The sequence below is a fragment of the Emydura macquarii genome, unplaced genomic scaffold, assembly GCF_026122565.2.
Source record: "Emydura macquarii macquarii isolate MOO-44397 ecotype Brisbane River unplaced genomic scaffold, CSIRO-AGI_Emac_v2 contig_3406, whole genome shotgun sequence".
In the NCBI taxonomy this organism is placed as follows: domain Eukaryota; kingdom Metazoa; phylum Chordata; order Testudines; family Chelidae; genus Emydura; species Emydura macquarii.
The window spans coordinates 2,649-15,595 of NW_027133543.1; the positions used below are offsets into that span (position 1 = coordinate 2,649).

The 12,947-nt window shown below is 47.3% G+C and overlaps 1 protein-coding gene across 1 annotated transcript; it reads left to right on the top strand.

Moving 5' to 3' along the window:
• Positions 1 to 744: 744 nt before the first annotated feature.
• On the top strand, positions 745 to 7,626 carry LOC137144219 (olfactory receptor 51G2-like; the record flags this gene model as incomplete). The annotated part of the gene is made up of 3 exons (XM_067534432.1): positions 745 to 1,008; positions 1,066 to 1,299; positions 6,728 to 7,626. Coding segments are annotated over 3 exons (1,397 nt in total), but the record flags the coding sequence as incomplete, so codon positions are not given.
• Positions 7,627 to 12,947: the final 5,321 nt, after the last annotated feature.

Genomic DNA, 12,947 nt, shown 5'->3' on the forward strand with positions numbered 1-12,947 from the left:
TTCAAGCAGTATTTTTATAATCCTCCCTAGTCATCTGACCAAGCTTCCACTTCTTGTAAGCTTTTTTTTTGTGTTTAAGCTCACCAAAGATTTCTTTAAGCCAAGATGGGTGCCTACCATATTTGCTATTCTTTCTGCACATCGGGATGATTTTTTCCTGCGCCCTCAATAAGGTTTCTTTAAAATACAGTCCGCTCTTTTGGATTCCTTTCCCCCTCATACTAGCCTCTCAGGGGATCCGAACCATCAGCTCCCTGAGGAAGTCAAAGGCTGCTTTTCTGAAATCAGTGGTCCGTATCCTGCTGTTCTCCATTCTTCCTTTTGTCAGGATCCTGAACTCGACCATCTCATGGTCATTGCTGTCTAGGTTGCCACCCACTTCTACTTCCCCTACCAAATCTTCCCTGTTTGTGAGCAGCAAGTCAAGAGCAGCATGGCCCCTATTTGGTTGCTCCATCACTTGCACCAGGAAGTTGTCCTCAACACTCTCCAAAAACTTCCTGGATTATCTGTGCTCTCCTGTATTGCTCTTACAGCAGATGTCAGGGTGATTGAAGTCTCCCATGAGAACCAAGTCCTTTGAACTGGAAACTCATCTACCTCATCCTCCTGGTCTGGTGGTCTATAACAGACACCCATCACAACATCACCCCCTTTTCTAGATTGTTAGTAACTATAAAATATTTACTGTGTTATTTGTTATCACTTGCGTAACCAATTCGCTGGGCTTCTCTCCCTTCACAGGCACCCTGAGTATTTCTGAGCCTGATCAGTGCCTCAACCACCTTATGGCGGCTTTCAACCTCACCCCCTCCGACCCATCAACATTTATCCTAAACGGCATCCCGGGGCTGGAAGCTGCCCACATCTGGATTTCCATCCCTTTCTCTATTTTCTACATCAGCAGCCTGTTGGGAAATTTCACTATTCTCTTTGTTATCAGCAAAGAGCTGACCCTACATAAGCCCATATTTCTGCTGCTCTGCATGCTGGCGCTCACAGACATCGGTACGTCTACCTGTGTCGTGCTGAAGACGCTGTGCATATTTTAGTTCTGTTTCAAAGGCATCACTGTGGATGGCTGCTTCACCCAGATGTTCTTCGTTGCTACTATGCACTCAGCCGTCCTTGTGATAACGGCCTTTGATCGCTACATCGTCATATGTGATCCTCTGAAATATGCAACCTTCCTCACCAACGCACGAATCGTTAAGCTAGGGCTAGTGGGTTTGATAGGAGCTGTTCTCTTGGTTCTGCCAGAGCCCCTGATTCTGCGGAAGCTGCCAGTCTGTGCCAATTGTATTATCCCCCAAACATACTGCGAGCACATCGCTGTGGTGAAGATATCATGAAAAAAAGAAAGCCCTCAACACCTGTACACCCCACATCTGTCTGATACTGGTGTCTGATACTTCCATCCTCTTCTCTACCCTGACACACAGGATTGGTCAGGGCATCGCTGCCCACGTTCACATCCTCTTGGCCAACCTCTATCTCTTTGTGCCCTGCATGCTCAACCCTATCATTTATGTGGTCAAAACCAAAGAGCTTCATGACAAAGTGGGAAAATACAACTGCAGAATGTGATCACCTGGGGCCACTGACCTTAAACCTGTGTGATAAGAGGGGGAAAGGATGTGTCCTTGTTAATCAAGGGTGCTCTCTCCCTATTTGGCTGAGCTCAGCTGTGTGGAAGTTCACAGTCTGAGAAATTCCTCACATCTAATGTCTTATCACTCCATAATCAAGCACTGCCCTCTCCAGCCATCACCTGATCTCTTTCAGCGTTGTCACACATCATCCCCCACCCCACATACCCTGTCACTCGGCCTTTCCATGACTTCCCGACCACCAACGATGGTGGCTTCTCAGATACTCTCAGACCACTTTCCATCAGTCTGTTTGTTGATCTCGCCATTCCTCACTCTCCTCCAACTTTCACTCTTTTGCTCCTCTCTGCCATCAAAAGGTCTCCAACTCTGCCACCCACCAGCCCCAACAATCTCATCCAGTCCTGAGTCTCCCGAAAATCAGTTATCAGAAAGGATGTGGATAAACTGGAGAGAGTCCAGCGGAGGGCAACAAAAATGATGAGGGGGATGGACATGAATTATGAGGAGAGGCTAAGGGAACTGGGCTTGTTTAGGGGCTGGGGAAGATCACGTCTGTCAGGCATCCAAATAGCAACACCCCTGACATTTGTATGTCTGTTCTTCCAATATGAGGCCCTACAGCTGCCAGTACTGATGCATTGTACTGGGAAATATAGACTATATGGAGGCACTGAGGATTGTGATAACAGTCAATTTGATACCGATAACTAGAATAGTTTTCATTCCATGATTCTGTAAAGGCAGCTGGACAATAGCAACACATCCCACCCATGTCAGCTTCCAACAACAGCAGCTTCAGTGCTTTCTCCTTCATCTTGATTGGAGTCCCAGGTCTCAAAGCAGCCCATGTCTGGCTGGCGTTCCTTCTGTGCTCATTGTACCTGTTCTCTGTCCTCAGGAATTATTGCACTGTTTGTAGCATTAAACCAGAGCAAAGCCAGCAGGCCAAGTTTGAGTGGTTGACTTTGCAATCCCATGGCACACAGTTGTGTGATCTGGTAACACCAGTGACAGAAGCTGATGGTTTGAGCTAGAGTTCGGCTGGGAAACAGAGAATTTCCCCCCCTGAAAAATGTTGACCCACAGTAAATGTTTCCTTTTCATCCATTTTTGAGAGTGGTTTTTCACAGAAAATTGATCATTTTCCAGTGAAAATTCAGTTGCCATGGCCCTGCCCATATCCCCTAGAGAAATAGGCGCCTGATCGTCTGCCTCTTTCTCATAACAGCAATGAAACTTGCACTGACTGAGTCTATGACTGCAGTCGGGGTATGGAAAGGTGTAAACCTCTCACCCAGTCTATGCCTGACCAGTTATTCTAACCAGCCTTCCCATCTCCATCCAACCCCCTCTATCCTCTACAACGGCCCCTTCAGTAGATTCTGTGGGCAGTGGCTACTGTGACAGGCCCTGATAGCACATCGCCGATGAACCTGAGCTCCCAGGGAGCTGGAGAGGGTCCTAGAGCAGTTGTGGAGGCACAGAGATTGTGGGTGGGAGTGCCTGGCTATCAGGGGATCGCTCAGATCTGTGCATAAATTAGGGAATTCATGGATGCTTTGTCCCCTCCTATATTCCTCAGGGAGAAGGGAAGGGATGTCCCCTATTGGAACAATCTGAGGGAAGTTTCCAGGTAGGAGCTGTGTGGAATCGTCCTTCTCCAACCTACACCCTGGATTAGTAATGCACGAAAGGGGGCTACAGGGGAAATATCTGACCCTGTATAGCTATTATTAGTCTGATTCACTGGTATTGCAGCAAGATTACAGCTGTAACAGCATCATCGGTACCACTCGGCCGCCCTCAAGGGAGCCCTCTGACTCCTCTGAGCCGTACGCACAGTGCTGACAGCCTGGATTGCAGGAATAGAGCCTGTGGCAGGGCTTGCACTGCTGTCCAGTTTGGTCGCATCACCAAGAATCCCCTGTGATTGGGCTTCCTGCAGTTTGCCATTGGCCATGACGGGGTTAAAGCTGGCACACACTGAACCAATCAGCTGAGGGTCCCAGGTGGCCAAGTGACCCCCATGGAAATGGGCAAACACGCTTCATAAGGACAAATGCAGCCTGTCTGAGCAGACACTGCCTGCTGCCGGTGCAAGCTCTCCACTGACTCCTTCTCCTTTAGGGTGCAGATCTCTGTTGGCAGCTGCTCCCCTTCTCGCAGGCAGTGGGTACGTTAGCAGGTTTCTCTGTCTTTAAATCTTTCGCAAGCCAAGGGAAGGGTAAAGGCTGCCAGCTGTTGCCATGGGCAGATGTTCTGTGCAGCAGCAGCTGACTCAGCTGGGCTGTGTGTGTGACTCAGTGAGAGGGGCTGGAGAGCAGGCAGCACTAGGTAGCTGGGGAACCCTCCACTCCTTGTGTCAGTGGTCTACGGAGGATCATTCCAGGTACACAGAAACCCCAGATTCAAAGTGAGGTCGGAGTGTGAAAACCCCAATGCTCTGAGTCAAGATTTCTCATTGGTCCCATTTCCAGAGGTGCAGTGTGCTCTGGGCCAGAAAAGAGCCCATGAAATATCAGTGAGTAGTTCCTAAACCACCTCAGGTTTATTTGTTCCTGGAAATATAATCAACAAATCCAAGTACAAACTTTTTTTCTCTGGTTCGAACGTGAACGCCGGAATTCAGAGCTGTGTTCCTCTGTGGTAACAGGTCATATAAGGCAAATGGAATTGTTGCGTTTCCTGACTGGATGAGGGCTCCAGCCGTTCTTTCCTATAAGACCCCAGACAGTTTCAGGGACACCTGCATCTCTGCCCCCCTCTCTGGTCTCAGAGTGCTAGATGTCAGCCTGGTCCCTTTCCCTCTCCTGGGTTGGAATCCCACCATTCTCCCACACTTAGACTGGGCCCTTGGCTGCATGTCACGTTGAAATCGACTTCCCACAAACCTCCATTGTAGCACTGTAACAGGTGCTGGGATTACTGTGTACTAGACCTGCGGTTTTCAACTTGTGGTCCACAGACCTCTAGAGGTTTGCAGACTATGTGTTAGATTGCCAAAGATATTCACACCTTCATTTAAAATTTGGTAGGGGTCTGGAAATGAAAACAGTTGAAAACCATTGTGAGAGCCCAGGGAATGAATATTGTATATGCTGATCCCAAAGCCTGTACTGCTCGGGATAAGGGCTACGACTGACATCACAGAACCTGAGGAGAACCTGTCAGCTACTAACCGAAGATAGAGGAGTTACTAGCTGCAAAAGATTCCCCAGAGCTTTGTTTCCTGACAAGCAAGTGAATGAGAACAAGGAGGCGGCAATCTTTTCAAGTTCTCAAGAAACTGAATGAGGGCGAAGAGGCTAAATAAATCCAGATGACACACGCTACATTTTTGGTCCCCTTCTAACCTGAGAAATCATCTCTGAAAGAAGATTAGAGGGGAAAGAATGGGTTTACATGTGTGTGGTAAAGAATAGATGTAGAAATGTTATGTTTATTGTAATACAATTATTACAAACCAAACTTTCATTCCATGCATGTATATGCAAAGCCAGCCACAGACGTCTTGGGATCTGTACAGGAAGGAGCAGGGGTAACTTTACTACTTAATGACTTTAGCTATAGAAAGTATTTCAGCGGTATTCTAAATATACTTTGCAATAGGTTTGTGCTATTAACTCTTTGTTCAGTGAGCAGTTGTATGATACTCTCTCCTGGTAAATGACCGGAAGCTGTTTCTGGCACTTACATTCAGAATCGTTCACATAATAACTCTGCTGCACTTGTGCAAGACTTTCCAAAAAGTCATGAGACACCAGAACAGCTGTCTGTGTTTCAGTGAAGCATAGACATGAGGTAAAGGAAAACAGATTATAATAATGGCTGTATGTAATTTACACCCGTCACCTGTTACACGAGCGTGGCTGAAGTAACTTGCAACTCAACTGGACATTAGTGCAAAACTAGTGTTTGCTTTATTCACTATTTGGGACATCAGTTGCTCTTCCACCCCCTGAAGTAACTGCTGTGTTAGCTTGTATCTACAGAACACTTTCACGGGGAGAATATGGGGGTCCTGCGAGGCTAAAGAGAAGCCTGTAAGACGATCATCCTCTGAATCCAATCAACACTGGCCAGGCAGAGCATTCAGCTTCTCCCGCAGGGATTCTTGGGGGAATGTTTGTTAAATGGAAGTTAATAGAGCCCGGTTCTGATTGAATTTACACATGTAAATCTTGTGTGACCGTGTTCCATTCAATGTTCCTGAAGTCAGAACCTGGCCCTAAGAAATTATCCCATGTCCTGCAGAGCAGCAGTTGCATAATTTGGGTTCCTGGGAGTGGAGAAAATAACAAAAATATATAAGTCAATGAAACACATTTCTAAATAACATAAATGCAAGACAGAAAAATATAATGATCATTTTCACTATGTGCGTCCGTTGTGTATAAACATGATACAATGGGCCAAACTCAGAAGTGGAGGGCCAGAGAGGGTGTTTGCAGGAAGGTCAGAATTGCAGATTCACACAGTGCTGAAGGAGGCTACGGAAATCATAGCCACAAGATATCAGTGTGGTCAAGTCAGTAGTAGGATTCAAAGAGGGAATGGATGTTTATATGCGGAACCAGAAAATTCAATTACAGTAGTGGGGAATTTTTTTGCAAAGGTTTTTTAGTGCTATTAAACTTCCTGATTTACACCATAAAATATGTCTAAGTCAGGAGGAATCTTTCCCTGGGAGTAGGTTATCTCACAGCTGTCTGCTGCAGGGTTTCTTCTACCTTCCTTGGAAGCATGTGGCTCTGGGCACAGGATACTGGGATAGATGAACTATAGGTCTGAGGCAGTCTGGGAATGCCTGTCTTCCTATCAGTCATGCTTATCTTCCATACTGGGTCAGACCAATGGTCTAGATAGCCCTGTATCCTCTCCTCCGACATTCACCAATGGCCGGTGATTCGTAAGTGTAAATCCAAGGCTATGTTATCGCTGATGTTTCTTGAGCTTCAAGAAGTCTCTAGACTTGCACTGAGAGCAGAATGATTTCTCGTTCAATATCAACTAGTCTCCTCTTATTTTTCCTTTCAGGAAGTAAAGTTCAAAACTCCTCAGGCCTGCCCAGTGCATCATGTCAGCTGTCAATGACACGAAATTCCAACCTGCAGTGTTCCTTCTCACCAGAATACCTGGGCAGGAAAACATCCATGTCTGGATTTCTATCCCCTTCTGCTCAATGTATGTTATTTCAATATTAGGAAATTCAGTCATTCTGTTCATTATAAAAACAGATCCGACCCTCCATGAGCCCATGTACATTTTCCTTTCCATGTTGGCCGTCACAGACCTTGGCATATCAATATCCACCCTACCAACCATACTGAGCGTATTCTGGTTTAACTCTAGGGAGATCAGCTTCAATGCCTGTTTTGCCCAGCTGTTCTTCATTCACTTGCTTACGTTAACTGAATCTGCCGTGCTCTTGTCGATGGCCTTTGACCGTTTTGTTGCGATCTGTAACCAGCTGAGATATGATTCTATCTTAACACCACCCAGAGTAGCCATGATGGGACTGGTGTCACTCCTAAGAGGGGTGGTCCTCATATCCTCACTCCCCATTCTCCTGACACAGTACCGATACTGTCATGCTAATCTCCTCTCCCATTCCTACTGCCTCAACCAGGAAGTCATGAAAATGGCTTGTTCGGATATCAGACCCCACACTATCTACAGCTTCTTTCTAACACTTGCTTCAGTGGGGTTGGACGTCCTGCTCATCCTCCTATCTTATGTGATGATCCTCAAAACAGTGCTGAGCATCGCGTCCAATACAAAGCGTCTCAAGGCCCTGAACACCTGCGTCTCCCACATATGTGTCGTCTTGCTCTTCTACAGCCCAGTGCTTGGCTTGTCTGTGATACACAGATTCGTGAAGAAATTTTCTCCCTTGGTTCAGACTGTCATGGGTAACGTCTATTTGCTGGTCCCGCCCCTGATGAACCCAATCGTGTACAGCGTAAAAACCAAAGCCATTCGTGCGAGGATAATCAGAGTGTTCGTCAAGTGAAGGGTCAGTTCACCACCTGGCTCCAGCGCTTATGACACTGGAGATGAAAATCACGAGCCACCTTTTCCATCCTAGACACTTCCAGAGGACATGAGAGGACATGAGCTACTGATCCCCATCACAAGCTGCTAAGGAAGGACAGCACACTGGGGGAACGGGACCGAGGCAGGCAGCTGTATCTACAAAGACTCTGTGTTTATGTAGAGCCAGGGGATGGGTGGGATGTTATCACATAAAGAGCTGTATCAGTGTCAGCTCAGACCTCAGGATTGCTGTGGATAAAGTCAGTACAGAGAAGGAACGTGGATGTTTTGTCCCATTGTCCATGACCTGTCAATGTCCTGTCTCTGGTTAAACACCCCGGGGCCATGAGAAAAGCTGCAGAGCTGTTTTGCAGTCACAGTCCTGGCCCTTCCTGAGCACTCTGGCTGCTGCGTGATCCATGAGAGTGGCATCAACTGTGAGTGGGGCTATTCCAGGATCATGGCCCCCCTACCCTTCCCCTGTGCCCTCACCCAGGGACCTGTGACTGAGTTGTGTGAGAGACAGGAGTAAAGCAGGAGCCTTAAGAGAAGCCATTCAGGCAGCCCTGACCCAATGGACGGCTCTACACAAAGCAGCCCGCAACCCAGAGTACCACCCCTGGCAGCGCAGATCTACGTGTGTGAGTGAAGGTTGCACACACAAGAGTCTGACAAGAGACTCAGGCCGAGATTCCCTCCCTGTCCCCTATATTTGTGCTGCCCCAGCCATGGAAAGTGCTGGAAATGGGCCTTAGCTCCCCAAAAGAGGCACAGCCAGCTCCTAGCCCAGCCCAGCCATTCAGTGGCCATTAGAAGGGATGTGTTGGGGATTCTTCCCTTTAAGGGAGATTCAACTCCTGCTCAACGGTGTAGCCCTTTAATGTTCCTGGGATTTTAGGAGCTGACCGAGTCCTAATAGAGGCAGCTACAGGGAGAGAGGAAGATGATCCCAGTTGGGGAATAGTTCATGCTTTGGGAAATCCCAGCCTACAGCTTCTTTCAGTGTCTGAGACAGGGACCTTGTAGTGCATGGCAGGGCCTGGCTCCCCTCACTCCCTAACACCCCACAGGAGCCCTGGGAGGCAGGGCCGGCGTCTCTTCTCTCAGAACATGGCCACAGCAGCAGGGGAAGGACGGTTTTCCCTCGCTCAGCCGGGAGGGGGAGGGACTGAGCTACCGAGGGGGCCAGTTGGTGAGGATCCAGGAAAGCTGTGGCGAGCCTGAACCAATGCAGACCCCAGCAAGGAGGGCGGGGGGGCTCCTGGGCAATGGAGCAGGGTGGGGCACAGGTTAAAAGAGCCTGTGTTTTGGAGAACAAATACGACCCCACACGGGGGACCTTGTTTTCAGTCTTCCAGGCTGAGACTAAGTCACTGCAAGGACCTTAGAGGGAGGGGCAGGGACCTGCAGGGTACCTCAGACCTCAAGGGGGCATGCTGGGGTGGCACCCATCCACAGGGACTTGACCAGAGCTTGCTGTGCTCTGTGAAGCTCTTGTAAAAGGGCAGGTGTCAGCTCAGCCCCCAGGCTGCTCTACACTCCACTGAGGCTGTTGGGGAACCGGCCAAAGAGTTAAATCCCTGTAACAGGATCCTTGCTATCCCCGTTCCCCACAGCGCAGGGGGCAGCTCTGGGGCAGGAGAGAATCCAGCCGGAGTCTTGACCAGAGCTCAGAATTAAATCTGAGTTGCCTAAATCCTGGTGCTCTGCCTTAACCACAAGACCCTTCTTCCTTTTCCCAGCCACAAGATGGGAGCAGAAGAGATTAAAAATTCTTCTAACGTTTCTGCTCATGTTGCACACAGCTGTTCGTGTTCCTGTCACACGTAAAAACGTCCAGTCCCTCTGTTGAATCCTCCTAATCTCCTAAAAAACAGCACCCGGTGGTCGTAATTTTCATGCGTTAATTATGCATAGTTTAAAGAAAATATTAAGCGGTCAAAATCACTCGAATGTCCTGGGTTCTGGGTTTAGAGCAGAATTTATTATTATTTTTCAGTATTTGCTAGGGCTGGGAGTATGCTTGGGGATGTGAAGTGCACAAAGCAGGATATCATCCCTGGGCATCTACAGGCTAAAACAGGCACTTGGATCTGGTTTCTGAGGCACTTAACAGCACCAAAGCCATGCCCCAGATGGATGGGCCTGCAGTGGGATGGGACGCAGTAGTTGGCTATACAGGGATTCTTCAGCCAGGGCTTAATAATAAAACCTAGCTCTTATATAGCACATGTCATCAGGAGATTGATAAACTGAACAGTAATAAGTCACCAGGACCAGATGGGATTCACTCAAGATTTCTGAAGGAACTTAAAGGTGAAATTGCAGAACTACTAACTCTGGTAGTAACATGTCATTTAAATCAGCTTCTATACCAGATGACTGGAAGATAGCTAATGTGAGACCAATTTTTTTAAAAAGGCTGCATTCAAGATCAGTAAACCTAACTTAATTACCAGACAAACTGGTTGAAACTAGGGTAAAGAACAGAATTTTTACACTCATAGATAAACATAATTTCTTGGGAAGAGTCAACTTGGGTTTTCTAAAAGGGAAATCGTGCCTCACTAATCTATCAGAATTCTTTGTGGGGATCAATAAGCATGTGGACAAAGGTGATCCAGTGGATATAGTGTACTTAGATTTTCAGAAAGCCTTTGACAAGATGCCTCATCAAAGGCTCTTAAACAAAATAAATTGTCATGGGATAAGAGGGAAGGTCCTCTCGTGGACCAGTAACTAGCTAAAAGTTAGCAAACAAAGGGTAGGAATAAACGGTCACTTTTGAGAATGGAGATAGGTAAATGGTGGTGTCCCCTGGGGTCTGTACTGGAACCAGCATAGTTCAACATATTCATAACTGATCTGGAAAAAGGATGATACAAAAAATGACACAAAATTACTCAAGATAGTTAAATCAAAGCAGACTGCGAAGAGTTACAAAGGGATCTCACAAAACTGGGTGACTGGGCAACAAAATGGCAGATGAAATTAAATATTGATAAATGAAACATAATTCACATTGCGAAACATAATCCCAATTCTTCATATAAAATGATGGGGTCTAAATTAGCTGCTACCACTCAGGCAAGTGATCTTGGAGCCACTGTATAAAATTCCCTAAAAATACCTGCTCAGTGTGCAGCAAAAGGCAAACAAGCTACCAGAATCATAGAATCATAGAATATTAGAGTTGGAAGGGACCTCAGGAGGTCATCTAGTCCAACCCCCTGCTCAAAGGAGGACTAACCTCGGCTATATCAGCTATAACTAACCTCAGCTATAATATTGGCGATCGTTACAAAAGAGAGATTAATAAGGAAACCGAGTCACAGGGAGGTGAAGTGACTTTGCTATCGTTACCCCACAGGCCCGTGTCAGAGCTGGGAATAGCACCCATGGACTTGTGCACTGCTCTATCCAAAAGGTCTCACTGCCTCTCTATACACAGGCACCTCTGGGTGGGATGCCTGTGGCAGCTGTTTAACTGTGGTCACAATTTCTGCACATGAGTTTGACATTAGTCAGTGCAGTTGAATAGTGTCAGGCACACAGCAGCTGGGCGCTGTCTATGGCAACCAGTAGCCATCAAGCGGTAAACTCTGTGGGAAATCCTTGATTTGTTTTTCCCATTTAGCTGTGACGAAGAATCCCTTTTCCAGTGTGAACGTGGACAAGCCACCAACTGTCTCTGAACCTCTACACAAGCGGATAATAGCCCTGCCCTGCCTCACAGAAGTGGTGTGTGGATAAATACATTTGAGGTGCTCAGAGGGGGCCAGGAGAAAACCTAAGATCAGGTCTGTCAGGGATCCAAAGAGCAACGCCCCTGACATTTGGCTGTCAGAGGCCACAGCCTTACCACAGCCTCCTGTGACAGCTGCTCTCTGGGAATCCCAGTGACTCCAGCCCCTGGGTGTCTGGGCAGATGTGAGGGTGCTCAGGGGTGACTGTTGATCTACTCCCCACAGTGAGGTTTAGGTGCTGGATTTCTGAGAGGAGGATTGGTGTGTCAAGGGGAAGCCAAGGGTTTCAGGCCACGCACCAGACTGGTGTTCTCAAGCCATGTCGGCTGAAAGGGTCTAACTGCCGAACAGTGGAGCAACGGCCACAGGAGCGTCATCTTACATATTCTGGGAGAAAGCAGCCTCAGGGCAAAGGTCAGCTTCACACGTTGGCCCCGTAACACAGACAGAGCTGAGCATGTTGCTGACTGGGCCCAGACCCCACACAGGGAGGCTTTGAAAAAAGTCTGCTTCCGCAAGTAAGGTGCAAACAAATGGGAAGTTGCTCTCTCAGAGACACAGGGAAACCAGTCTGCGCCCCTAGAGCTCCTTGTCTTCCCTTGAGTTGGTTCTGTTCCTGTATTTCCAGAGCAAAGCCTTTCTAGCTTACCCTGTAGTGATGCGTGAGATAGATGAGTGCAGACATGTGACAGCTGCATGTTATTTTATAACCATTTTCTCTAATGCTTTGTGCTGTTTGCTAATAAATCTACATGTTTAAAGGAGGCTGGTGGTGACTGTATAGCTCTGGTCACAAGCACTCACAGGGGAGAGACTCAGATGTCCAGTTTGACCTGCATCATGATATGCATTTGGCATAGACGAGGTGTTGTACCCAGCTGAAAGAGTGGGACAATTGTGAGATTCCACCTCAAGGCAGGAAAATACGTAGTTTTGATGTTCTGCTTTTACTGAGATAATCCCGATTCTTCTTGGCCAGCATATCTTCCTGTTCAGTGCATTTAAGCATTCTGAGTAACAACGTTTTGAAATTACAACCCAAATATCGATCCACTCAAGGCAATGACTCATAGAATTTAAGGCCAGAAGGGACCATTAGACCATCTAGTCTGACCCCCTGTACTTCAGAGCCTACAGAATTTCTCCCATTTGGTTTGCTTTTCATAGAAAACTGATCATTTTCCGCTGAAAATTCAATTGCCATTGCCCTGCTGAGGGCCAGCTGCCTGGATTCCAAAGAGAAATTGGAGGCTTTTTGTCTCCCTTGCCTCATGAATAAGTCTATATACAGCAAAAACAACCATGCCATCCTTTGCACCAGGAGGGGTGGCTACCAGGGGGGCTAAACCAAATTTTGGGGTGTCTATATCCCCTGAAAGGCCTCCCAGCGCCACCCCTAACTGATTTTTTGGTCCGGTGGCAATTCTGAAAAATTGAAAAAAAACATTGGTTTAGGCTCAACCAAATCTTAAATTTTCCTTAATTTCTGCTGACTTCATTTCAGGTTTGGTCAAGAGGGGTATTTGAATCTGGGCCTTCCCAGAACCCTCAT